Below are 25,013 nucleotides of genomic sequence, written 5' to 3'. Positions count from 1 at the left end.
ACGAAAGCTTATGTTCAAATAAATTGGTTAGTCTCTAAGGTGCCACGAGTACTCCTTTTCTTTTTGCGAATACAGACTAACACGGCTGTTACTCTGAAACCAATCTTTGTGTAAGAAGTTTTTATAACTACCTCCACTATACTAGCTTCACTGAGACTGGATTGTAGCCAATAAGGTAAGGCTGGCACCCTAAATTTGTTATAAGATAGATGAATCTGGATATCTAACTTCAACAAATCTGTCTACCCCAAAAACATTGAGGGTGCTACAGTATCTATATTTCAACCCAGTGTTAAGTGATAGTGCTCAGGTCAGACTTGGACAAAGTTAACCTATCTACTGAGAATACTACTACAGTTTGACCTCCAAATGTGAATTAAGCTCCTCCAAGCTGAAAGTCAGGGCTGCATCTCATCCTTGTAGTCCTAGGAGAGAAGTTCATACTTAAAAGAACTGGAGCTGCTATCCATAGGTATGTCTATTTATGTCTGACTGGCATGGTAGGGTAGAAGGCACTGTGGTACACTGAAACAACCTAATGTAGTATAGATTCCATACTAACTAGAATTAGTTGTGTACCCTTATAGCAGAGCAATCCTAATCAATTACAGTACTCATTCTGAGGCACCAGAGGGTAGAGGGGAAATGGTGATTCCTTCAGAACGTAGCTAACCGGAAATCCATTTTCAGGGATAGGGTATGATAACACTACAGTGTTAGAAATCCGGAGAGCTAATGCATGTCTCCCAATCTACCTCTCTCAAATACGTTAGTTATTAAGAACGTTAGGTATCCACTTTACCACCTGCAACCATACAGCCTATTGATTACTAATTTTCTATGGATATATTTCAATTTGCCTGGTGGTGTGTATTAAATAGAACCCATGGTATGGAATTTTTTTTTATTTTAGTACTATTTCAAACACACTGCACTAATTCTGTAATATTAGATTTCAGTAAAATGTAAATATTAAGCAAAATATTACTTAATGAAAACATCTGAGCTTAATACCCACTCATAAATTGTAATATGTCAGTGTTGGACGGAGACAACTGGATTCATTTGCAAGCTTCCAATATCTGTCTCTTAGGACAAATGCAGCTGCCTTTGGTTGTCGTTGACGGGTAAAGATCCCCTTCTTGTTCCCTAAAACACGACTGGTTGCTGTAGATATAAAAAGTCATAAAATAAAGCAGGTGTTTTACAGAAGAATCGCAAAATAAAGCATCTGTGTACAGAGTAAGACACCTTTCTTTCCCTGCAGTAATCAACGTGACATGACTAACTCCTCAGCCAAAGGGAAAGAATGTTAGCAGCAGCTTTTCACAACCAAGTTATACAGAAGAAACTTAAGTCACCACCTTCCTACATATGGAAGATGATTATTGTTACGCTGGCTTCGTTAAAACTGATTTAGCTTAAACCACTATGCACTTACATAGGTTCATAGCTGTCAAATGAGTTGTAAATGGCTTTAAGTGTGCGTATGAATGGGCTGTGTTGCTTTAATTAAATCAATTTTAATTAAGGTGGTGCTTAATAGTCTATGACCAGTCTTATCTTAAATAGCTGGGGGTTCTATTTGTGCTCTATTTCCACAGTTAAATCTCACTGAAGAACTTTACTTTGATACTCAATTAGATTTTCTTCTTTCTTCACCCTTAGCCCTGGTCTACACTGGGGGCGGGGGGAGGATCAATCTAAGTTATGCAACTTCAGCTATGTGAATCACGTAGCTGAAATCGACATACTTAGGTCGACTTACCGGGGTGTCTTCACTGCGGTGAGTCGACTGGTGCGGCTCCCCCATCGACTCTGCCTGCGCCTCTCGTGACGGTGGAGTACAGGAGAGTGCTCAGGGATTGATTTATCGCATCTGCTCTAGATGCGATAAATCGCTGCCTGCTGGATCAATTGCTGCCCGCCAGTCCGGTGGGTAGGGAAGACATACCCTTACCCTGCATTCCTTTCCTTTCCCGCTGTTCATGCCCTTTTGTCCACCTTACTAGTCTTTTTTGTTCAGTTTTTAATCATACCAGTCCAAACAACAAATCTTCTCCAAGTGACCTCCAGTTCCTCCATGCTGCATGATGTGTATGGAACCCAAAGCTGCAGTGATTTGCCATTGCAAACTTTGTCTAATTGCCTTTCCACTCTTCCTTTTGAATCGGTATCTTTTCCTCCACTACTCCTAATTTTTTTACGCCCATGTCTGTCTGGTCTCTTTATCTCACATGCTCTTTACTTAAGTCACTGAAGATAGCACCGGTGGAACAGATTCCTACAGAATTCCACCCAGGACAGTGCTCACGCTGCTCCTGCTGCCCATCTCTCCGTCACACTTGTAACTCCAACAGATTCTCTGTACTCTGGCTTAAGCTCTGCCCTGGGAACATACGAGACTGGTCATGCACCAGTGGTGGAGATAGTAGCATACAAGATCAATCACTTTTACCATCATGGCATCTAGCCCTGCTGTGCAGAGCCTCTGGGGCTCCAGCCAGGGAAGTTGCCTGCGCTGTGATTAATGCAGTTTGCCAGTGTAGGTGCAGTGATGGGAGTTACTTGTGAAACACCTACAGCAACTCTGAGCAGAATTTAGAAAGTAAAAATGGATAGCGGAGGATGGGGAAGAGGAGAGGGTGGAATGAGCAGTGAGTCCCTCGACAGACTTCACTTGCGTTCTGTCGTAGTGCACCATCTCCACAAACTGGTGATGAAGGTGCTCCTACAGCACTTCTCTTAGTGGGTGGGATGCTTTGTAACTCAACCCAGCCAAAGGAGAGAGACCATTCAGCATAGGAAATGCTGCTTTGTGATTAGGTCCTAGCCAGAGACTTGACTTGGTCATGGAAAAATGTCACTTTTTCCCCTGCCTTAATGCAAGAGTTTAGACATGAGCCAGCTTGTTTGGAACACAACCCATTTCTAGAGAAACAGCAAAAATAGAATATTTCCATTTCTTACTAAGTCGTCATTTTAATGAACTTTGCCCGAGTCTAAAGCATCAGAGCCAAGTGGCATAAATTCTAGCTACATTTCAATGAGTAGCTGTAATGGAAGACTAGAGAGATTATCCCATTCAACATCCAACTTTGTGACAAGGTTGTGCTCTCAGTCCTAAATCAACTAACATCTAACGGTGCTGATGCTGGAGAAATAAAGGGACCAAGCTGTGGGAGTTGGCTACAGAGGGCGTTTCTGAAGTTCTTCGTGAAAAGCATGAAGTGTTCTGCATGCCACATAAGGGAGCTTTGAACACTTCAGCTGACCACACAACAGCTGCCGAAAGGACAGACTTATCTTGATTTTTACAGTAAGGAGAAATGCTTGACTGTTTTGCATTTTAAGAACACAGCAGACACTGTAAAAGTCAGTGATCTCCTTCTACACCCACAGTCTGGCTAGAGTACAGCTTTAGCCCCCGTGTTTGTGTATGGGGTGGGGGCGGGATAGTTCTATTTTGTAGTGTAGCTATGACTCTCCCCAGCTGCCGAAAGACTTGAGCAGTTTGTTTAGTGTACACTGAACAACGGTACTATTTTCATAATGAGATATGACTAGGCTGCCATTGATCTGCTTATGGTGCTCATGTCTTCACAATTCCTCGGAGAGAGCACGTTTTCCAGAGCTGGCAGAGAAAATGAAGTTAAAGGAAGCTTTTGGGATAGATGGTTGTGCTAGGCATCTTTGCCTCTTTCTGAGCCAGTAGCCTGATACTATAGTACTCGCTTCATTCCCCCCCCCCGAAAAAAGCTGTTCATGTGGAAGAAAGTGACAAGGGAACTTTTAAATAGTTATGCTAAGTAGCCATCACATCCCATAATAAATAGTTATGCTGCATTTAACCATCTTCAGTGCCACACGTACGAACTAGGTTGTCTAGAGAATCTTGTACTCTCAATTCCGTAACATGATGTGCGGAGAAAATACTTACCTTTACATTGCAGCTTAAATCTATAATGGAATCCCAGCCTACCTTGATCTGTCATAAAATCAGCAAAGTTCCAGATGAGCTCGCCAATCACATAGTCCTTTCTCTTTTTGTCAAAGACTGAATGGTATTCCTTTAGCACAGCCTTTTGGTATTCCTCGCTGAACATAAGAGGTGGGTCCTGTAACCAAAGAAGGGAGAAAAGACTCAAACATAGGACATGGCAGGTGTCAGCAAAGGTTTTCGATTGACTTTTCATATGAAGAGAGTTGTACAGTTATTCATTCGCTTCACCCACTGCTGAATTATGGGATGTGATGGCTACTTAGCAGAGGCTAGAAGTACCGAAGAAGGGTATCTAATTGAAACTGCCAGGGGAAGTTTAGATAGTGTTGAATTCATCTTCTACCTATGTTGGCAGTTCCTTTTTGATTTGTAGGGGAGAAACTAGTAACATATATTTTTTGATTGATCAACTTCTGAATGTACTTCCTGGCAACGGCTTTTAAAGTGCTACATTTGAAGTGAGCTGTAGCTCACGAAAGCTTATGCTCAAATAAATTGGTTAGTCTCTACAGTGCCACTAGTCCTCCTTTTCTTTTTGCGGATACAGACTAACACGCTGCTACTCTGAAACCTACATCTACATGGTTTCTCGGAAGCTACACAATCGAATCGCCCCATAATGAACGGACGTTTCTCCCCAGCACCGTACCTTCCTGTCTGCTGAATATTCTCCACAAGTGCCAAAGCACTGAGAGAATATTCCAAGTTGTATCTTCTGGAGGCTTGACCACAAAAGAGTAAATCAGTGAGTGAACTGTAGCCTAAATGTCAGTGATTCAGCTTAAAGGGAAAACTGCAACATTGCATAAGAGCCAGTTAATGAGTTACACTGTGTAAACCAGTCTATTTTAAGCAGTGTTTTAAGTAAGGAAAACAGGAGGACTAGCTACCACAATCAGAATGTTAAGTTTGACAGGTCTTCAAAGGGGCAAAAAACAATTATAGAAGGCTAGTGGCTCAGAGATTAGGGAAATGTATTAGTGGCTTGCGGCATACAGCAGTGCTTTTACTTAAAGAACTCATCTCCTCAGGTGCCATCTTAGCCCCAGTGAAATCAAGGGCAGAACTCGCTGACTTCAGTGGGGCCCAGTGTTGCAACAGTAGAGTCCAGTATAATTTGCGTGGCAGCTGAGGAGTATATTTCACATTGTGTCTAGCGTGTCTCAGAATTAAGGGGTCAGTACATTTCATGGGTTGGTTGGTTGTAACTGACCCTCCCTCCTTGACTGGCACTGTGTTTCCCAAACTGGCACAGCTACGAAACTCACATTGTGAAGCCCAGCAATCGAATCTGCTCCATATTCGCTCTGGATAATTGGCTTTTGGTAGGTTTCATACCAGCTCTCAAACTGTGTATTGAGTTGCAGCTGAATAACCTCCAGATGGCCGGCGTCATGGTACCAGGAAAAGTAGCTATTTACGCAAATTACATCCACGTATGGAGCCTAAAGAAATAATGTAGAGTAATATTTGTAACAAACCCCAAAGTAACCTACGTATATTCACAAGGCTGCATCCCTCTCTGCTGTAGTTCTACTGACCTAAGTTGTTACACGTAGGATCAATTTGGCCCACAGCATTTTAAAACAAAAATGAGACTGCCCACCACCCACCCTATTCCCAGAAAAAACAGGAGGAAACTCACCAAGTCAAGCAGTTTTCCCCATCAACCTATGTTAATTTTGGCATTTTCTTACAGATTAAGGTAGGCAAAGTAGCCAGTTAAACAAGATTAACTGTTTTGTCCCTAGGTATGTTAGGGTTTTTTTTGAAATTCCAAGATGTGTCTTGGATCTGGTTGTGCATTTAAACATCCTTTTTAACTTATTAGATAACGTGATGATCAACTTAGTGGTCAATTACTTTGAGTAGTGACTAAGTTCATGCATCAGTTGTGTAATTTAGGACTATGCATTCTGCGAGTTGTATGCCATTTCTACCACCTGGACAGTATGACAAAGGGCACTAGCCCATTGAAGATAAAATGATGTTATATGTAACTTATCCAATGTTCTCTTAACATGTTTTGTAATAAAGTTCTGAAATCAGAATTTACAGCGTATAAGTTCTTTAAATCTCTTCTGCGTCTCCCTGAGCTGTAGGAAAAAGCGCGTTCCACTGGAGCATGATGGGGTGCATGCAACTGGCGATAGATGGGACACTGGGGTAATCAACAGCAGTGCCTTCTTTGCTATGTTTAAAACGGAAATGAACCCCAGTGGTTTTGATCCTGGGCCAATGGAAGAAAAGTCATAGCATTCCAAAAGGCCACACATGCTTGCTCTAGGACAACCCAGTTTGGAGAGGAAAAACTAGCTTACTTTGAAAGGAAAATGTAATGGGATTTCTCGCAGGTACTTGTGAAAGTCATTTATATACACCCATCATATGTAGCCATACAAGCTCCTCTAAAAATAGACTGGTTTCAAAGACATGGTATGCTAAAAACATCACAAAGCCTTTTATGTTGTCTTTGATTTCCAAGGAAATTCTATAGGGAGACCAGTTTTCAAACACAAGCACTTAAAGCAAGGCCCTCAGTTCTGCATGTAGGGCCTCTGTAGCAGGACTAAGCCGGCAAAGGCTTTCATGGGCCAAGGTCCGAGCCCCGTTTCCGAACTCCGGGTAAGCCTCCTGCGGCAGCGTGTCTCAGGGTCAGCTGGCTCAAGACTCGCGCTGCAGCGCTAAGAGTAGCAGTGCAGAGGGGTGGGCTTGGGCTGGAGTCCCGTCTTTGGGACCCTCTCACACGCTCCTCAGAGCTCCAAACTCGACCGGCTATAGGGCTATTTTTATCTCCGCAGTGCAAGCCCAGTTGACCTGCCACGGGTCTTTTTTTGCTGGGTAGACATACCCTTAGATTAGAGGCTCAAGCCAGGCTTGGGGGGTGGTTAGACTGTGGAAAGCTAATAGGCATCTGCCCAAGAAGAACAAGAGCAATTTACAGTGAGTGGAGACAAAACATTCTTTACTATACTATACGTGGGGCCTGCTCCCATCTGAAGAGGTTTTATTCTATGCTTTAACAAGCGGCCTATTGCAAGGGAGAGGCTCAGGGGTTAATAGGCACAATGAGGCGTGAAACAACAAAAATCCACTATAGGTTACACAGTCACACAATGGGTCTGATCCTACACACCATTATTGAGAAGGGACCATTCTACTTATTCTCCTAGATTCAGTTTTGCCTGAGCAAAGACTGCAGGATCAGGCGCTGTGCGCTTTGCTTCTCCGTGCAACTCAAACGTTCTCTCCTCCAAAAATCTTTAATAGATTGTACAGGGGGGCGGGCGGAAGAAGAGGGTTATTTAACATTCCTAAAATCTACCCCTTTCCCAGTTTTATTAAGCAAACAAAGGAGAAAAGAAATTAAACTTACACCATGATCATGAGCGTAATTAGCATTTGACACAAAGGTTACGGGTCTGGTAGGATCAATGGCTTTAGTGTGAGCTATCACTGTCCTGTTTACAAACAGTAAAACACAAGTGTCCATCACCAAAAAGGACAAACAGCCCCACAAAAATCAGCGAACTTCCCCACGCCCCAAACCTTTGGAGTTGGTGTTTAGTTTAATAGGCAGGAGTTTTGAAAGTGAAACGGTGCGGGTCTTGGATGGTAGTTATCCCCCGCAAAGTGTGTGTAATTCTAGCTAAGAATAATAGGAGTCACAGGGAGAGGAGACTGTTTTGCCTGGGTGAAACACATCCATTGCACAAATCGCTGGAGAGGTGTCCGTCCTAATAAGACATCATAAGCATAACTTAAAAAGAGAACGAGAGAGAAAGGGGTAGGGGGCCAGTGTCTCTGTAGCCTTCAAGATAAGGTGCTGTGGCCTGTCCCAGCAAGAACAAATGAGTGGTGGTACTCTAACAATCACAGCTTCTTCAGTATGCAGGCCCAAGCTCTATGCTGGCCTGACTCCACAGTGTTAAGCCAGCAGAGAATTTGGATCCTGTTTTTTCTGTAGTTAGGAATGACCAAACCCTCGACCAATTCTGCCTTACCTGAACCTTAGTCTTGAAGGACTCTCTCATTCCAAGTGATCTCCTGTTGGCTCTTCAGAGTTTAGCTCAGAGAACTGGTTAGGAGGCTGCTGCGGGGCATTAAACTCAATATGCACCAGAATAGGTATGTTGGGGAAATATATAGTAAGCACATAGAACATGTATACAAATTCCTAGGCTTTACAAAGAAACTCTACAATAGATTGAGGGATCCCTGAACACCTGCCAGACTTCCCAATGCAACTGACCTGAAAAATGCCATTCTGACCTGAAAAATGATGAGGCACATCCATCACAACTGAGCGTCAACCTCCACACACAAGAACGCGCACTTACTTAAAGTAGTAAGCTGCCGGCGATAGCTCCGAGGCTGGCTCATTGGCAACAGACCACATCACAACCGAGGGCCGGTTCTTATCCCTGCGGATCAGCTCTTCCATCACCACGAGATGGTGTGCCAGTGATGCATTCCCAAAGTTCTCCCTCAAAGGCAAAAGGAAGCAAGAGCAGGTCACTAAACTGCTAAATAAAACTCACCTTAAATCCATTATTGACACTAACCATGTAATGAATGGTCTTGGAGCGCAGTGACCAACACTAATCCCTGGTATAAGTCCGTCCACACCAGAAACGAAGATGGCCCTGTGTCTCTGGATGGGGATAACTATTTGCAGAACAGCAGCTGGCCTCTTGGATATTCTAGCACAATACGTTTTACTTCACGCACTCCTTGAACTTGAAACCTGCTCCCTCTTCTCAGGAGCCAAACCACCACCTCTTCCTCTTTCAACTTCCAGCTTAAAATACATACTTCTAGGCAGCCTTTCAGAGACTTCTACAGCACTGCCAAGATTTCACCATCACCCAGCGCAGCTTGTGTGTCTGAAGTAAAGCGGAACCCAGACAAGAGCCTTTGAGCCAAACCTCCCCTCACCCCCAAACATTGGTGGTCTGGTTTAAACGGGCTCCAGAACCAAACTACCCCTGATTTGGGGTTTGGAAAAACAAAACAAGGCTGATAAGGCTCAGATGAACTAGGTTCTCTTTCTACTAAAACCCCCCACGTTGGTAGCTCCAGTTACAGCTTGATTCCCTCGGCCTGCCCCTCTCCCCGCTGGGGATAAGGCACAGCTCGCCCTTGCAGTGTAGCTGGGATACAAGCGTGCTGCAGCCCTGCTCCCGCCCCAGGCTGCAGTGTAGTTTAGGAAGGCAGGTTGGGCCCATCTACGTTGCAAGACTGAACAGTACGTTAACTATGCTGAGAAACTGCACAGCTGTAGCCTGTTCCATCACACCAGCGAGTGTAGACAGGCCCGACCTTGTCATAGGCTCGTTTTTACGTGGGGTCGAGTCCCCGCACATGCAGCTGAGGTCAGTAGGAGCTACAGGTGCCCAGCACACCTGAGAAGTCCTTTCCCCGGGCAGGGGCTGTGTCCTCAGTGGAGCAGGGGCGCTGTAAATAATCGTTCTTGAGCAGGGAGAAATACAAAGGGTGGAGTGAGCTTTCAAACAATCCCTTACGGATCTCTCATCCCCACGCCCGGACACTCGTCAATAACCACAATGCCGTACGCGTCGCACAGGTCCATGATCTCCTCTGCGTAGGGGTAGTGGCTAGTGCGGAAGGAATTGGCCCCCAGCCACTGCAGCAAGTTGAGGTCCTTCACGATCAGGGACCAGTCCAGTCCTTTGCCACGGATCTGGGGGAAGAGCAGGCAGGACAATCCATGATGAATAAGAATTCAGTAATACTTTTCACTGCGCTTGCACCTTCCAGGCTTCACAGTCGCTTCCCTAAGCCTGACAGCACGGCCGTGTGTTACACCCGGGGAACCCTGGCTTCAGGCTAAACATGTTGCTACATCCCTCTCTCTCAGCCTGTACCGGCTGGGTGCCATCTGCTCTCCACTCACTTTCACCGGGCAGAGGGACACGATCTGGCTTGCCTAGGTTCCATCCTGAGTGGACAGCATGGGAGCCTTTCGGCTTCCAACACTACAATATTTGTCTGTCTTTGCGAGTTTTAAAAGACTCACACAGAGCTGAAAACTGAATATTTATGCAGAAGAGCTTTGGAGGGGAGAGGGGCAGAAGGCTCACCAAGGCTAGAAAAATCATTAGTCACTGGAAACAGGGTTTGCTGTTTCCACAGTACCGGCTGAGGTGTTGTGCAGAGCCAGGGTTTCGCAGCTGTGTACCCTCAAACTAAAGTGTGTGTCTCAGTTGCCCACCTGTAAAATGGGGATAATAATGCTTCCCACCCTTTGTGGGGCTTGTCTATTTGTGATTGTAAGCTCTTTAGGACAAAGAACATCTCTCAATAGGCATATCCACAGTATCTAGCACAATGGGGCCTGTTTCTCAGTTGGGGCCGCTATTTGTATCACAGAAGGGACTAAACGGCCTGGTGCCCCATGGATGTCTCTGTATAAACCTCACAATGTTACTGCCAACTGCATTTGTGCATCTGGGGAGGGGCTGGTAGGCAATGGACCGTTTCTGGCGGTGGGGCCAGAAACGGCCCCCCACGCCTCACCCCGCTCTGTGCTCTTACATCAGCATCTTCGTGTTTGTTGACTCCATGGAAGTAGAAGGGCTTTCCATTGATGAGGAACTGACTGCTGGTGACATGGACGGTGCGGATCCCGACGGGGAGCGTGTACACATCTTCCGACAGCTCACCGCCCACCTGCGCCAACAGCTTCACCTGGATCCCCAACAGAAACCAGCATCTGCGTTCAACCCTGAGCGTATTGAGGAAAATACACTCAGTTCTACCTCCCTCCCAGCCAATGCTTCCCTCTCACTGACCCCTTGAAGGCGGCCCATCTCAGTATGGCACTCCCCATCGATTTTACAGCTACGCCAACCCCACCTCTGAGCTGTCCTACACTGGCTGGTTCCTCCACATTCCCAGCCTGTCCCCCTGATGGCACCCACCTCCCCTCCTGGCCTGAGGGATTGGTCAACCCAGGGAAAGTGGGTCACAGCAGGAGCCCAGGCTGGGGAAGGTAGAGAGTACAGCAGGAGAAAGGGAGGCAGGCTGGCTGGCTTGGGGACTTGCTCCTCCCAAGAGCTCTGACCTGACACCCAACCCCAACAGCCAGAACCCTCATTCTTGCTGGCTTGGTACCATAGTGCTCGTCTTCCCAGTGACCAAGCCCAAGACTGGAATTTAGCTGGCTCACAGGCACCATGCACCTGGGGCTTTGCAAACTGACTGTGGGTTAGTGGATCTACCCTACATCCCAGTTAAATCCCTACTCAGGAAGAGGAGATAAAGACAGACACGTATGACATCTAATCCTCCACGATTGCACGCTGAAAACGAAGCCAAATGCCTGTATTGTACGAAGGGGGAAAGAGCTCACTGCAGTTGTTAAATATGTGCAGCAGGTTAGCAGTTTGCTCCAGATGGATCATTTATCTCCTCTGTCACTCCCTGGGTGCTCTCCCTCTCTTTCCTTGTTGAATTCTCATCCAGACCTTGCTAAAGTCCACGGAAAGACTCCCCTTGACTTCAGTAAGAGATGGACTAGGCCCTGAGACAAGACACCAGTGAGGATTACAAGCACTGTGGTAAGATCCTGAAGCCAATGGCCTCGCGTTCCCTCCCCACACAGCCAGCCCTCTCTTGCCCAGTGGCTTGGCTTTCAGCTCAGTAAGCCAAGAAGGTAGCAAACCTTGATTTGATTATGGCACGATTAGCAACACAGTAGCGGGCATGAAATGAAAGTATGTAGGCAGGATTCTTAGGATAGGAGGATTAAGGAAAACAGGCTTCATGATGCCCATGAATTTCTGTAATCCTAGGAGAGGAATGAAATGAGAGACACACAAAATGAGACAAATATGTGCATGTTACCTCTAGGTAATAAAGGTATCCGGGGTTTTCATGCATCAGATAAGGCCACCAAAGCCTTGGCTCCACCACTTTCAACTCCCCGATCGGTCCCTCTCCCGTAGCCACCACTTTCCCCTCTTTCTCCCGTAAATTCAGCGACAAGGAGTAGCGGGTGCTGCCCGTCACCAAAACCTGGTATCGCACCACACCTAACCAAAAGAAAGCATGGAGCAGGTTGGAGACCCTTCTCCCATCAGACATGTTTCCTGGTGACCCCACTGTGATGTGGGTCCTACATCACCAAGCTTAGCAGTGCTGGGTGGTCTCCCAATAATTACATCACTGACATGCTACCTGCTGGACTTCACGTTATTGATACATATTAATTGGAGTGACACAGATTGTTTCTTCCCGGTCTGAAAGCCTTGACTTAGAAGCGGTGTTTCCTTTAGTGCAATATCCTGCATTAGTCAAGTTGAAGAATCGCTTCCTCACCCAACTTCTACATTGTAAATGGTCTGAGGGGATTGTTTGGCTCATGAGCTTGGTACCAAAATAAGAATAGCCATACTGGGTCAGACCAAAGGTCCATCCAGCCCAGCATCCTGTCTGCTGACAGTGGCCAATGCCAGAGGGAGTGAACCTAACGGGTAATGATCAAGTGATCTCTCTCCTGCCATCCATCTCCACCCTCTGACAAACAGAGGCTAGGGACACCATTCCTTACCCATCCTGGCTAACAGCCATGAATGGACTTAACCTCCATGAATTTATCCAGTTCTCTTTTAAACCCTGTTATAGTCCTAGCCTTCACAACCTCCTCAGGCAAGGAGTTCCATAGGTTGACTGTGCGCTGTGTGAAGAACTTCCTTTTATTTGTTTTAAACCTGCTACCCATTAATTTCATTTGGTGGCCTCTAGTTCTTATGTGATGGAACAAGTAAATAACTTTTCCTTATTCACTTTCTCCACACCACTCATGATTTTATAGACCACTATCATATCCCCCCTTAGTCTCCTCTTTTCCAAGCTGAAAAGTCCTAGCCTCTTTAATCTCTCCTCATATGGGACCCGTTCCAAACCCCTAATCATTTTAGTTGCCCTTTTCTGAACCTTTTCTAATGCCAGTATATCTTTTTTGAGATGAGGGGACCACATCTGGATGCAGCATTCAAGATGTGGGTGTACCATGGATTTATAGAAGGGCAATAAGAGAGTCTCCGTCTTATTCTCTATCCCTTTTTAATGATTCCTAATGTCCCGTTTGCTTTTTTGAGTGCCGCTGCACGCTGCGTGGATGTCTTCAGAGAACTGTCCACGATGACTTCAAGATCTCTTTCCTGATTAGCTGTAGCTAAATTAGCCCCCATCATATTGTATGTATACAATATATGAGATACAAAGGTTTTGCTGCTTCAAATCCAGTCCAAGGGATCAGTGGATGAAAGAAGGTACCATGTATGAGCTGACACCCAACTATGGCTTGGTACCATAGTGCTCATCTTCCCAGTGACCAAGCCCAAGACTGGAATTTAGCCGGCTCACAGGCACCATGCCTGTGTGAAATGAGTTTGGTGGGTCTCAGGCCAGTTCCCATTGGACTGGTGTCCCCATCACCAAAATTGCTACTACTGGCCCCATTGCTGGCATATAGAGTCTCACCCTGAATAATTCTAGATAGGGCGACCAGAGAGCAACTGTGAAAAACCAGGACAGTGGGGGGAGGAGGGGGGGAGGTAATAGGCGCCTATATAAGAAAAAGTCCCCAAAACCAGGACTGTCCCTTTAAAAATGGGACATCTGGGCACCCTAATTCCAGACCAAAGCTCAGGCACACAGCCAGGGCAGGACTGGTTGAGCTGGCAATGCCTCTGCCCCTGCTGACCTCCTGTGGAGAGAGGACTCCAGTCTCCAGGGCTGGGTGTTAACACAGTGCTAACTACACACACCTATACGCTCCTGGCTTCCTGACTATTGTTCTCCGTCCAGCTCTGTCAGTTTGCACTGAACGACCTACCATGGCCCTGCCAAATGAGCTCACAATCTAAAGGCACAGTCACAGAACACGCCCAGAGGGGAGTGGGAGGGGGAACAAGGAGCTCTCAGACGGTGGGGGGGCCTGCCTGGAGAATGTTCCTGGGGAGGTTGTTCCAAGCACAGAAGGAGGGCAGGCAGGAGCAGGTGACTGAAGCAAAGAGAGACGGGTAGGTGAAGCCAGGGATGCATGTCAGAGGATTTGACATGCACAGAGATGCAGGAAAGTGCAGGGTTAGGGTGTAGCAGAGGAAAAGTCTGACATTTACACAGCTGGAAATGCGGGGGACACAGCGCAGAGTGTAAAGATAAGAGGGACAGAGTATCAGAAAAGGAAACATGGAAAGTAATTGGCCACTGCTTAATATGAGCTGGGGGTGGAAATCTAAGCCAGATTTGCATTTCCTGTTGCAAGGACCTGCAGCTGTCAGATTTGGGGTGAGGGAAACAATAACCCTTTATAGCACCCACCTTGGCCTAGTATCTGCACCTGCACCAGGCAAGCTACAGCGAAAAGCATGTTTATGAGCAGCTGCCCTCAATTTAACGCTGCAGGGGGACTAATTAAATGTATTACAAGGGACAGCTCTAAACAGGCAGGCGTCCATACATGCGAAATGAAATGGACCAGTCAAGCAAAAATCCCTTCATTTCCCTAGACTCTTATCTGCCTTTGGAGGTTACCTCTCTAGGGATATGAGCCATTTTACTGGACTTTTATATTCTTTGTGTACCTGGAAGATTGTGGCCATTTGACATGGCTTTAAAGCAATTGCAATCATTTGGATAGTCATCCTCAATGACATATAATCAGAGGAACAATTTAAAAGGCAAGCTGTGGAGATGCAGCTGAAATAATTAAGACTAATTAAAAGGAATGTAATATGCCTAGCAACAGGGTCCAGTAGACAGAACACTGGACGGGGAACTAGGAGACCTGGGTACCAACTCTGCAAGTCACTTCACGGCTCCATGCCTTGGTTTTCCCATCTGTGAAAAAGGGATAATGATCCTCTTTTATCAAATGCTTTGAGATCTATGAATGAGAAGTGCTGGGACAATCTGGGGAATCTCTCTATATACGGCTAATGAGTTTTGTTTGACATTGGGGATTGAATTTTGAATGTGGGGCTGGTTGTCTTCTCAGTTGTCTCTTTACCTCCATGTGGAACTGAAATTCCCAGGAGTGGTGACACAGGGTTAACAGTTTCAGAGTAGCAGCCGTGTTAGTCTGTATCCGCTAAAAGAAAAGGAGTGCTAGTGGCACCTTAGAGACTAACCAATTTATTTGGGTTAACAGTGGAGAGTTTTTAAAACTTCCCAGGGAAGCACCCTGGGACATACAATTGGCTACAGAAGAACCAGTCTGCACAGGTGGGCTGGTAACTAAGTAATGACTCACCTGGTGGGGGCCATTGAACACCTGACAAGGCTGATGAGAGGGTCACATGGCAAAGGAACTGAAGGTTATAAAAGAAAGGCTCTTATTGGCCATGGGGGGCTAGAAGAGGAAAGAGCATGCATGCATAAAAGAGGGTACTCACTGCAGAGAGCAGACAGAAGTTCTATGATTTGGAGGAGAAGCTATAAGAAAGAAAGGAAGGAGCCCCAATACCCCCAGAGCACTCTGACCTAAGCCCAGAGAATGCTCCAGAGTGGTGAGGAAACTGAGGTAGGGAAATGCGTGTGTTTAATATTTTGTCTGAATCTTTATATCATCTGCGCTGTCCAAAGTAAGAGCGAGTGGTTTAGAATTCCCCTTTGCAAAGCCTGTGTTATGTGGTTCAACTCTCCTGGGTCCCTGAAATGGTAAATGGTGAACTAGTGCTGGTGATCTGGGAAAGGGCCTGGGGCAGCCTGCCTACTCTCAGGTCTTAGGCAGTTGGACTATGGGGTCTCAGGTCTCACGAGGGGGTGGAGACAGAGGATCTGCACCCAACGATATGCCTGGAAAACCAGAGGCAGTGCCCAAGCACTGCTGGGACTCAGGAAGTTTAACAGCATGGGGGAACCCAAATGCACCTGCCTGATAAGTGTCCAGAAGGGGAAGAGCAACTAGACCTTTGTCAGGCACTTTCGTAGCTTCAACCTGAACCATTTAAAACCACTGAGAGTTTGGCCACTGACCCCAGTGGGAGCCAGCTTGGGGCTTGTAAGGCTACACATTAATACAGGATGCACACAGCTGTGTGCAGAGCTCTACTGAAGGGAGGACGAGGCTGGTCGATCTAGCGTTTAGGGCACTGGTCTTAGATTCTGGAGACCAGCATTGAACTCCCTGCTCTGCCACAGATTATGTGTGAGACCTTGTTTAGGCCTCAGTTCCCCACCTGTGGAACGGGCATAACAGCCAGGCCCTGCTTCCAGGCAGGCAGTTGTGAGAGTAAATGAATTAAAGACTGTCAGTGCTCAGGTCTGAGAGAAATGGGGGCTGTGTCAGTGCCTAAGATGTGTACACAGAAGGATTTTTATGGGGCATAATGTGTGTGTGTGTTGAGGTCCAGAAAATTCTAGTGGCGATTTTGTGGAGCTCAAGAAATCATCTCCATTGGCACTGGTCCTTATGACAGTCAAAGCAGGATTGGCCCTTACACAAAATTCCCCCTCAAGGTGCTATACCTGGATCCTTTCACTAGACTAGATCAGTGCTTCTCAACCTTTCTGGACTACTGGACCCCTTTCAGGAGTCTGATTTGTCTTGTGTACCCCCAAGTTTCACCTCTCAACAACTACCTGCTTACAAAACTGTCACAGCGTACTATTACTGGAAAATGGCTGACTTCCTCATTTCTACCATAGAATTATAAAATAAATCGATCAGAATATAAATATTGTATTTACATTTCAGTGTGCCCGAAGCCTGAGATGCACTGCCCGGGGCCCAAGCCCTGCCACCTCGGGCTGAAGCATGTAACTTAGCTTTGTGGGGGACCCTGTGGCATGGAGCCCCAGGCAATTGCCTGGTTGCCTCCCCATAATGTCAGCTCTGCACTTGCAATCCCCCCAAACCTGTCCCATGACCCCCCAGGAAATTATGACCCCTAGGTTGAGAAACACTGAACTTGGCAAATATCTAGATGAGTTGACATACCCGCTGGAAGACCTCTGCATGCCCGGGTTGAGAACCGCTGGACTATACTGTCAGTCAAGTGCCTTTTTTCTTTTTTTTTTTAAACCCCTGAAGGATATTTTTACAACTTCTGTGATCAAATGAGCGCACGTGGCTGCCCACACTAAACCTACTACGTGATCAGTTCAACCTGTCCAAGAATTCCCCAGCAGGAAGTTTTCCCATTGCCTCCGTTGGATAGGAAGATAGTTGCCATCATTGCCTAAACACCTACCAATATTCCCGGCCCAGGCTGTAGTCACAGTGATGTCATCTATGTAGACAGAAGGGGTTGTATACAACACGATGGGCCGGTGAATTCCAGCGTAGTTAAAGAAATCAAACCTTGTGTTCTGAACAAAATAACCCCTAGGGTACCTGTGCGGGAGGGGAAAGGGTTACATTCCATTTCACAAGAATTAAAAAGCAAAGTACAGATGTTAGCGACACACTTTACTCCTGCAATAGACCACGTCGTCCCATTCAACAAACACTTGGACAAGCGGGATCCAGTGGATATAGTGTACTTGGACTTTCAGAAAGCCTTTGACAAAATCCCTCCCCAAAGGCTCTTAAGCAAGGTAGGCAGTCATGGGATAAGAGGGAAGGTCCCCTCATAGATCAGTAACTGGTTAAAAGACAGGAATTACTGCAGATACAAAATTATTCAAGATAATTAAATCCAAAACTGACTGAAAAGGGATCTCACAGAATTGCGTGACTGGGCAACAAAATGGCGGATGAAATTCAAAGTTGATAAATACAAAGTAATGTACATTGGAAAACATAATCCCAACTATATAGATAAAATGATGGGGTCTAAATCAGCAGTTATCACTCAAGAAACTGGATAATTCTTTGGAAACATCTGCTCAATGGGCAGCGGCCGTCAAAAAATGCTAAAGGAACCATTAGGAAAGGGGTAGATAAGAAGATAGAAAATATCATATTGCCTCTATATAAATCCACAATATGCCCACACCTTGAGAACTGCATGCAGTTTTTGTCACTTCATCTCAAAAAAGACATAATAGGGAAAAGTACAGAAAAGGGCAACAATAATGCTTAGGGGTGTGGAATACCTTTCATAGGAAGCAAGATTAAAAAAGACCGGGACTATTCATTGTAGAAAAGAGATGACTAAGGGGCGATATGATCTAGGTCTATAAAATCAGGAATGGTTTGGGGAAAGTGAATGAGGAAGTGTTATTTACCCCTTCACATAACACAAGAACTAAGAAATGAAATTAATAGGCAGCAGGTTTAAAACAAACAAAAGGAAGTACTTCTTCACACAATGCACAGTCAACCTGTGGAACTCATTGCCAGGGGAAGCTGCGAAGGCCAAAAGTATAACTGGGTTTGAAAAAGAATTAGGTAAGTTCATGGAGGATAGGGCAATCAGTGGCTATTAGCCAAGATGGTCAGGGATGCAACCCCTGCTCTGGGTGTCCCTAAATCTCTGACTGCATGAAGTTTGGACTGGCCAACTGGGCGATGGATCACTCGATAAATTACCCTGTTCTGCTCATTCCCTCTGAGGCATCTGCCACTGGCCACTGTTGGAAGACAAGATACTGGGCTAGAGGGACCATTTGTCTGACCCAGTATGGCCGTTCTTATGTTCCAGCACGTTTGCTATTAATACTACAGGGATTAACGGGGCCTAATTGTTCACAAGTTACTTGGAGGTGCTGAATGAGTTCCTAGGACATGATGATTAATGACAATAACTCTGGTGTGTAACTTCCACCACTGCCCTGGTAGCAATTCAGCGAACTCACTTAGACTCGTCCCTCATGAACTGAATGGAGCCGGGAGGCAGGGTCTGAGGTGTCAGCGTATTGTTGAGTGCAATGGTGATGCGACACGCAGCTCCGAAGCTGCCCTGAACAATCCTGCTTATGTCTGCTTCGAAGGGGAGGTGGCCACCTTCATGCTCAGTAACCTGCACACCATTGACCCACTGCAAAAGAAGAAACGGAAAGGGTGGAGTGGCAACATTAGATATCGCAGGGAACCCTGGGCTGGGGGGAAGAACATGACCTCCCTGAACACTAATACCGGGGTCAGAGCTCTCCTTCCAAGGGCCCACACCTGCAGCTCTTCTAGGCACTTATCTCCCAGTGGAGTCCCACAAAGCCAACATCACCTTCCTGGGAGACTTATCGGTGTGCTTCAGATGCATCAGTAACTGGTATCCTTCAGCCCTGCAATAGGGCAACACTTTCAGCTACTAGCTCAGAGGATCAATGAAGCTAAAACTGGAAAAATACCACCAGGTCCTTGTTCTGAGCCCTCTGCACTTTGGACTCCAGATCTGTGGCTTGGCTCCACTTCTTATTTACAAACAACATAGAAGGTGCAGCTGGACTCGCAAAGGGAAAAACTGCAGAGTGCTGACTTAGGTCCATAGTTTAGACCTGGCCTACTACTATGTTCGTATAACTCTGTCCGTTGCTCCGGGGTGTGGATTTTTCCTTGAGCGACGTAGTTATGCCAAACTTAACATGTAGACAGAGCTGTCGATGGGAGACCTTCTCCCGCCGACACAGCTACCGGCTCTCGGGGAGGTGGATTAACTACGCCAATGGGAGAGCTCTCTCCCCTCGCTACAGTGGTGCAGCTACATCGGTGCTGCAGTGTTTTTAGTGTAGACCAGAAGTGGGCAAACTATGCCCGCAGGCTAGATCCAACCTGCCAGCTGTTTTAATCCAGCCCTTGAGCTCCTGCTGGGGAGCAGGGTCTGGGGCTTGCCCTGCTCCGGTGTTCCAGCCAGGGAGCAGAGTCAGGGGCTGCTCTGTACAGCTCCCGGAAGCAGCGGCATGGCCCCCCTCTGGCTCCTATGCATAGGGATAGTCAGGGGGCTCTGCTCCGCACGCTGCCCCCACCCCAAGCACTGCCCCCACAGCTCCCATTGGCCAGGAACCACGGCCAACGGAAGCTGCAGGAGCGGTGCCTGTGGATGGGGCAGCGTGCAGCAGAGCCTCCTGGCAGCGCCTCCACATAGGAGCCGGAGAGGGGACATGCCGCTGTTTCTGGGAGCTGCTTGAGGTAAGCGCCAGCTAGAGCCTGCACCCTTGAGCCACCCCCCTGCACCCTAATCCTCTGCCCCAGCCCTGATCCCCCTCCTGCCCTCCGAACCTCTCAGTCCCAGCCCAGAGCTCCCTCCTGCATCCCAAACTCCTCATTCCCAGCCCCAGCCAGAGCCCTCACCACCTCCTGCACCCCAACTCCCAATTTTGTGAGCATTCATGGCCCGCCATACAACTTCCATACCCAGACGTGGCCCTCGGGCCAAAAAGTTTGCCCACCCCTGGTGTAGACCATAGATGCTGGAGCTTGGGATGCTGCCATGCCCCCTGGCTTGTAGTGGGCCCCATTATAAACAGGGTTTACTGTTTAGTTCAATGGCTCTCAACACCCCCACTATAAAAATTGTTCCAGCACCCCAGTGTAAACATGCCTGCCGCGTGTTGTCAGAACACACAGAGCTGCCACATTCTTCTATAATACAGGATGTGGGGGTCCCCTAGGGCAGCTTTTACTGTGGGTATCTCGAGAGCCTCTGAGCAGGGCTGAATGCATGGCGAATTGCTCACCGGGCCACCATACTTACAACTATGGAGTAGTAATGGGCACTGCCGACCCGAAGCACCACTCGGGTATTGAGGGCGTTCAGAAGCCAGCTCCTGGGAAGCAGCACCTCCTTCTCATACCAAACCCAGCCAGTGTATTTCCGCAGGTTGGGATCCTGAGTGAGCTCGTTGAAGCTGGCAGGTACTGGCATGTCGATCACAGGCCCACTCTGAGAGGATCAAAGGAGACAGAGGGTGAAATGGTTCACTTGAGACTAAAAAGAAAAAAGTGTGAAGTTAGGCTTGTGGGTTACAGGGCGAAAAGTTTCACGGGCACATCCGTTGTGGGTCAGAGTCTCATGTCTGTCAACTGCTGTAAATTCACCAGGGGTTTCTGTCCCTTCACGTTACTTGGCTTTTTGGATTGGAATGGACCCCTACACAATGCAAAGGGAAATTCCTTTCTCCCCCCGATTTAGATTGAACCTACCAGATTCTGCATAATTTCCACCTAAAATCATATCGCATCAGACTGACCAGAAACTCAGGCCCCAGCCCCATCGCAAAAGGCAAATCGTGTCCGAGTTTAGGGTTACGTTCATGTCGCCCTGCACTAACTGTTCAGGATTTACTGCCGATGTACTTACGCCAATTAGCCAGCAGGGAGCGCTGAGGGTTAGTAAACCTTTCATTAACCCACACAGGGCGGGATTCACAAGGAACTTTTACAGCCAATGTATCTATCTGGCTGTTGGGCTCATGGTTTCCCATGTGGTTATAACTCTCCCCCTGGTCACTGCTGACGAACAATCACGTGCATGAATTTCAAACACTGACCTGCACACTTAGTGAAGGTTTCAGAGTAACAGCCGTGTTAGTCTGTATTCGTAAAAAGAAAAGGAGTACTTGTGGCACCTTAGAGACTAACCAGTTATTTTGAGCATGAGCTTTCGTGAGCTACAGCTCACTTCATCGGATGCATAGCATATCGTGGAAACTGCAGAAGGTCTTCTGCAGTTTCCACGATATGCTATGCATCCGATGAAGTGAGCTGTAGCTCACGAAGGTCTTCTGCAGTTTCCACGATATGCTATGCATCCGATGAAGTGAGCTGTAGCTCACGAAAGCTCATGCTCAAATAAACTGGTTAGTCTCTAAGGTGCCACAAGTACTCCTTTTCTTTTTACACTTAGTGAAGAGTGCCCATTTCTGCTTCATCAATCCCAGTCCCCCCCTGCTACTTTCACAAACTCCTTACACACAGTTGCCCCACACAACGCAGGGCATGGGAACGGCCAATTGTACAATTAGTTTGTGTTATTTCTACAAAATGGAGCCCCAAGCCCGAACAGGGACCTTTGGACACCCGCCATCGCATAAATCTCTTTGGTACTCCTGTGGCGTCCATTCCCATCGTATTTATCCTCACAACACTCCTGAAAGGGAGGGAATTTATTATTATCCTTATTTGACAGATGGGAAGCCCAGAGAGTCTAAGGGCCGGCTTTTCAAAGGTATTTGGGTGCCTCAGGCTGCAAAAGGCCTAGGTTGATTTTTTTCAAAAGCGCTTAAGCCGGTTAATTGCCATGGGAGTTAGATATCTAATCTGGTTTGGTGCTTTTGAAAATCCCACTGGCTGTATCTTTAGGCACCTAAATACCTTTGAAAATGTGGCCCTAAGTGCCCTGCCCAAGGTCACCCAGGAAATCTGTAGTGGAGCAGGGAATTGAACCCTGACCACGGGACCATCCTTTCTCACAAATAATTCAGCCAATTAGGCACAATCCCTTAAAGTCACTGATCATAGAGAGCAGTAGGAGTATGGCTGCCAAGAATTTGGGCTGTCTGGGGCCAGATCTTCAACGGGTGAAAACTGGTGTAGCCTCACTGATACTGAGTTTGCACCAGATGACAATCTGGCCCTTTGTCTCCTGAGCACCGGGTAGTTTTTCTACAGCTACAAAATGTGGCAAATTCAGTGGGTTTTTAAGCAAGAGGATCTCGATGATATTTGCACACTGTAAAGGATTAAAACTATTCAGTGATCACAAACTATTCTGTTTGCATCTAAACTGATTGAGTACCATCCTATAAATATTAACACCCCCCTAAATATTAAAAAATAATTGCATGCCTTTCAGAAAGTGTAACCAGTGGTTTGCTATTTTCCCTCCATGAATGACATAAGGAAACCCTAGAGATGGTATAATTATTTCACTATTACAGGTTCTCAAACTATATTACAAAATATAATACTCCATACAGTGTTCTCTCTCTCTCTCTCTCTCTCTCCCCCTCCCCCCTCTCTGAGATATTATTTCTCTAAGTGCCCCATAATTGCAGCAGCTCGCACTCCAATGGTTATTCCCCTTTAACAAAATAAACCAAAACATATCATTACATTACACCACTTTGCCTTCTTGTATTCATAACTATTCTGAAGTAAATTCTACATTTACTGTTCACGTGTTTTCATTTGGAAAAGATTCAACATTTACTCCATTATTTATTTTTGTATTGGCTATTTGTTAGAATCATTCTATATTTCCCGAATTTTGCAACATTGAGCATGTATAACTACTCTTTAGAGAATGGTATTAATTTCTGAAGTACTAGGATTGCTGTAATGTTTTCTATAGTTCGTTCAAACATTCATGCACGTTCCAAGCTTCCTGCTTCAGGCCCTTGTGAATGAAACCGAGAAACAATAAAAGCCTGCTCAGTTTTATTGATTAGTATTTGGAAAGCATCTTGAATATGAAAAGCACTACTCAGATGCTAAACATTATTCATGCAATGCAGGAAGTAAACAGCAACTGATTTGCCTCAAGTTAAATAGAAAAGGGGAAGCTAAAATCACATGCCCAGATAACCGGAAAAGAACCGTTAAGTTGTACTACTGAAAGATCCTTTTTTTTTTTTTTTTTCCCCTAATACAGTATTCACACCCATGCCTGTGTTTCAGGAAACGGCAAGTGAGGGTCAGGATGGAAACTGATATAACAAAAGCAATTGGAGGAAAGGGGCTCTTTTTCCCTCTTGTCTCATGCTGATATTTATGATGCTCGTTTCCTGCTTTTCATGAGAGATGGGCCTGAACCAGCCCCCTGATCCGAATCTCACAGCTCTGTTTGACCTCTGTGGAGGACTTACTTTAAGGGGCTGAACTCCTGGTGCTGGGACCGTGGCGTTCTCACCCATCTGCCCCGTTATAGAGATGGGCTCATGCTACTGGATCCAAACTCCGGGCCTGGGTTCTGGTTCGGGCCCCAAGCCCTGGCGACAAAGGCATTTAACTCGCCTGCAGCGGGGACCCAGTGGAAACTCAGCTCCCAGGCTGGCCCGACGTCTCTCTGCGGTGGCCAAGGCCAGTGGCAGATACCCTCTTTGCCACTACTGCCCCAGCGGTGCCCCCCATACCTGTCTCAGGGGCTTCCGGTACCACTGCTGCACAAACCCCTGGTCCCGCTGCTCCGAGAAGTCCGCCCTGAAGCTCCAGATGCCATTCAGCTCCTTCAGCTCCCTGGAGGCAGACTCCCTGGGGTAGAGCATCCCTCCTCCCCGGGCGAGAGCCTGGCAGCTGAGCAGCAGCAGGCACAGAGAACAGCACAGAGCCATGCTGCTGTCTGCGGGGCAGCTCTGCAAGAGGCAGTCAGCTGAGCCAGGGCCCAGCTGACTGCAAGGGACACTCACATGACTTCCAGCTGGAGGCACCTGCAGCCATCTTGCTGATGGGCTTGCCAGGCTCTCTGTGTGCCTGAGACCTGTGACAGAAAGTGGATGTGATCCCCCTGGCTGGGCCATGGGGCCAGGGGATTATAATCTTTTACCTACATTGAGCCCGATTGCTAGGCACTTTACAGATCCATAAGAAGGCGAGATGTGGCCCCTGTCCTGACAAGCTCACAGTTGAAATAGGGTAACAAATATTTCCCAATGTAACTTGTACAGAGTTTGAGCCAGGTTCTGTTCTCAGTGACTCAGGATTGCCCACCCCAAGCATTCAGAAATCATTACTCAAGTCATCGTGTGTCGTTCCCCCCCCCCCCCACATCAGAGCTGTAAAATAATAATGTAGATTCTTTTTATCTTCTGGGGTTTTTTAAACCTTTCGGGTGCTTTTGGGTCATCAAGCATTTTTCCACAACTGTGAGAGTTAGAAGTTAACTTTATTACAATAGGAAAACGTGAGGTCCTCACATATTCATATGACTCCAGGAGCTGGGGCTTTAAGAAACACACCACATATCATGAGAGTTGGCAACCCTGTAGGTAAACCCAGAGGGACTCAACCTAAATAGGTGGAGTTACTCTGAATTTCAATGACAGTAGAAGTTTGCCCTGTGACTTTAGGGCCCAAATTTATTTCCAGGCTGGTAAGAAGGGAGACATGATGTTCATTTAAAATACTTGTGAGGTGCTCTGCTACCATGGTGATGAA

The 25,013-nt window shown here is 46.7% G+C and overlaps 1 protein-coding gene and 1 long non-coding RNA gene across 4 annotated transcripts in view; one reads left to right on the top strand and one right to left on the bottom strand.

Annotated features, from left to right (window-relative positions):
• Window positions 1-889: 889 nt before the first annotated feature.
• Window positions 890-24,235, bottom strand: GUSB (glucuronidase beta). Of its 3 annotated transcripts, none has more exons than XM_037880364.2 (12): window positions 23,993-24,235; window positions 20,614-20,802; window positions 18,779-18,960; window positions 17,230-17,372; window positions 11,873-12,060; window positions 10,562-10,714; window positions 9,529-9,707; window positions 8,344-8,490; window positions 7,380-7,464; window positions 5,272-5,448; window positions 3,983-4,118; window positions 890-1,167 (listed from the first exon to the last, which is right to left on the bottom strand). In XM_037880364.2, exons 1-12 carry the CDS (start codon window positions 24,188-24,190, stop codon window positions 1,019-1,021), a joined length of 1,926 nt encoding a protein of 641 aa, XP_037736292.1. In that variant the 5' UTR covers window positions 24,191-24,235; the 3' UTR covers window positions 890-1,018. The 3 variants fall into 3 exon arrangements, with proteins under 3 accessions (XP_037736292.1, XP_037736293.1, XP_043387333.1); XM_037880365.2 differs by lacking the exon at window positions 23,993-24,235 and adding an exon at window positions 23,726-23,937; XM_043531398.1 differs by lacking the exon at window positions 23,993-24,235 and adding an exon at window positions 22,707-22,729.
• The window catches only part of LOC122463217, a 32,689-nt gene continuing 23,073 nt past the window's right edge, over window positions 15,398-25,013 (top strand). The window contains exon 1 of the long non-coding RNA XR_006286379.1: window positions 15,398-15,557. This is a non-coding gene — a long non-coding RNA (uncharacterized LOC122463217). The remainder of the gene's footprint in view (window positions 15,558-25,013) is intronic.

Source organism: Chelonia mydas, chromosome 17 (genome assembly GCF_015237465.2).
Source record: "Chelonia mydas isolate rCheMyd1 chromosome 17, rCheMyd1.pri.v2, whole genome shotgun sequence".
Classification (NCBI taxonomy): Eukaryota; Metazoa; Chordata; order Testudines; family Cheloniidae; genus Chelonia; species Chelonia mydas.
This window is presented reverse-complemented; position numbering and strand designations above follow the sequence as displayed.

What these genes read in the sequence shown, in the direction of transcription:
- GUSB (XM_037880364.2), bottom strand. Translation starts at nt 24,190, where the DNA reads ATGGCTCTGTGCTGTTCTCTGTGCCTGCTGCTGCTCAGCTGCCAGGCT. An exon ending in ACCGGAAGCCCCTGAGACAG is followed by an intron (nt 20,803 to 23,992) that starts GTATGGGGGGCA and finishes TGATCCTCTCAG; the next exon opens with AGTGGGCCTGTGATCGACAT. An exon ending in GATACCTTTATTACCTAGAG is followed by an intron (nt 10,715 to 11,872) that starts GTAACATGCACA and finishes TTGGGGATCCAG; the next exon opens with GTGAAGCTGTTGGCGCAGGT.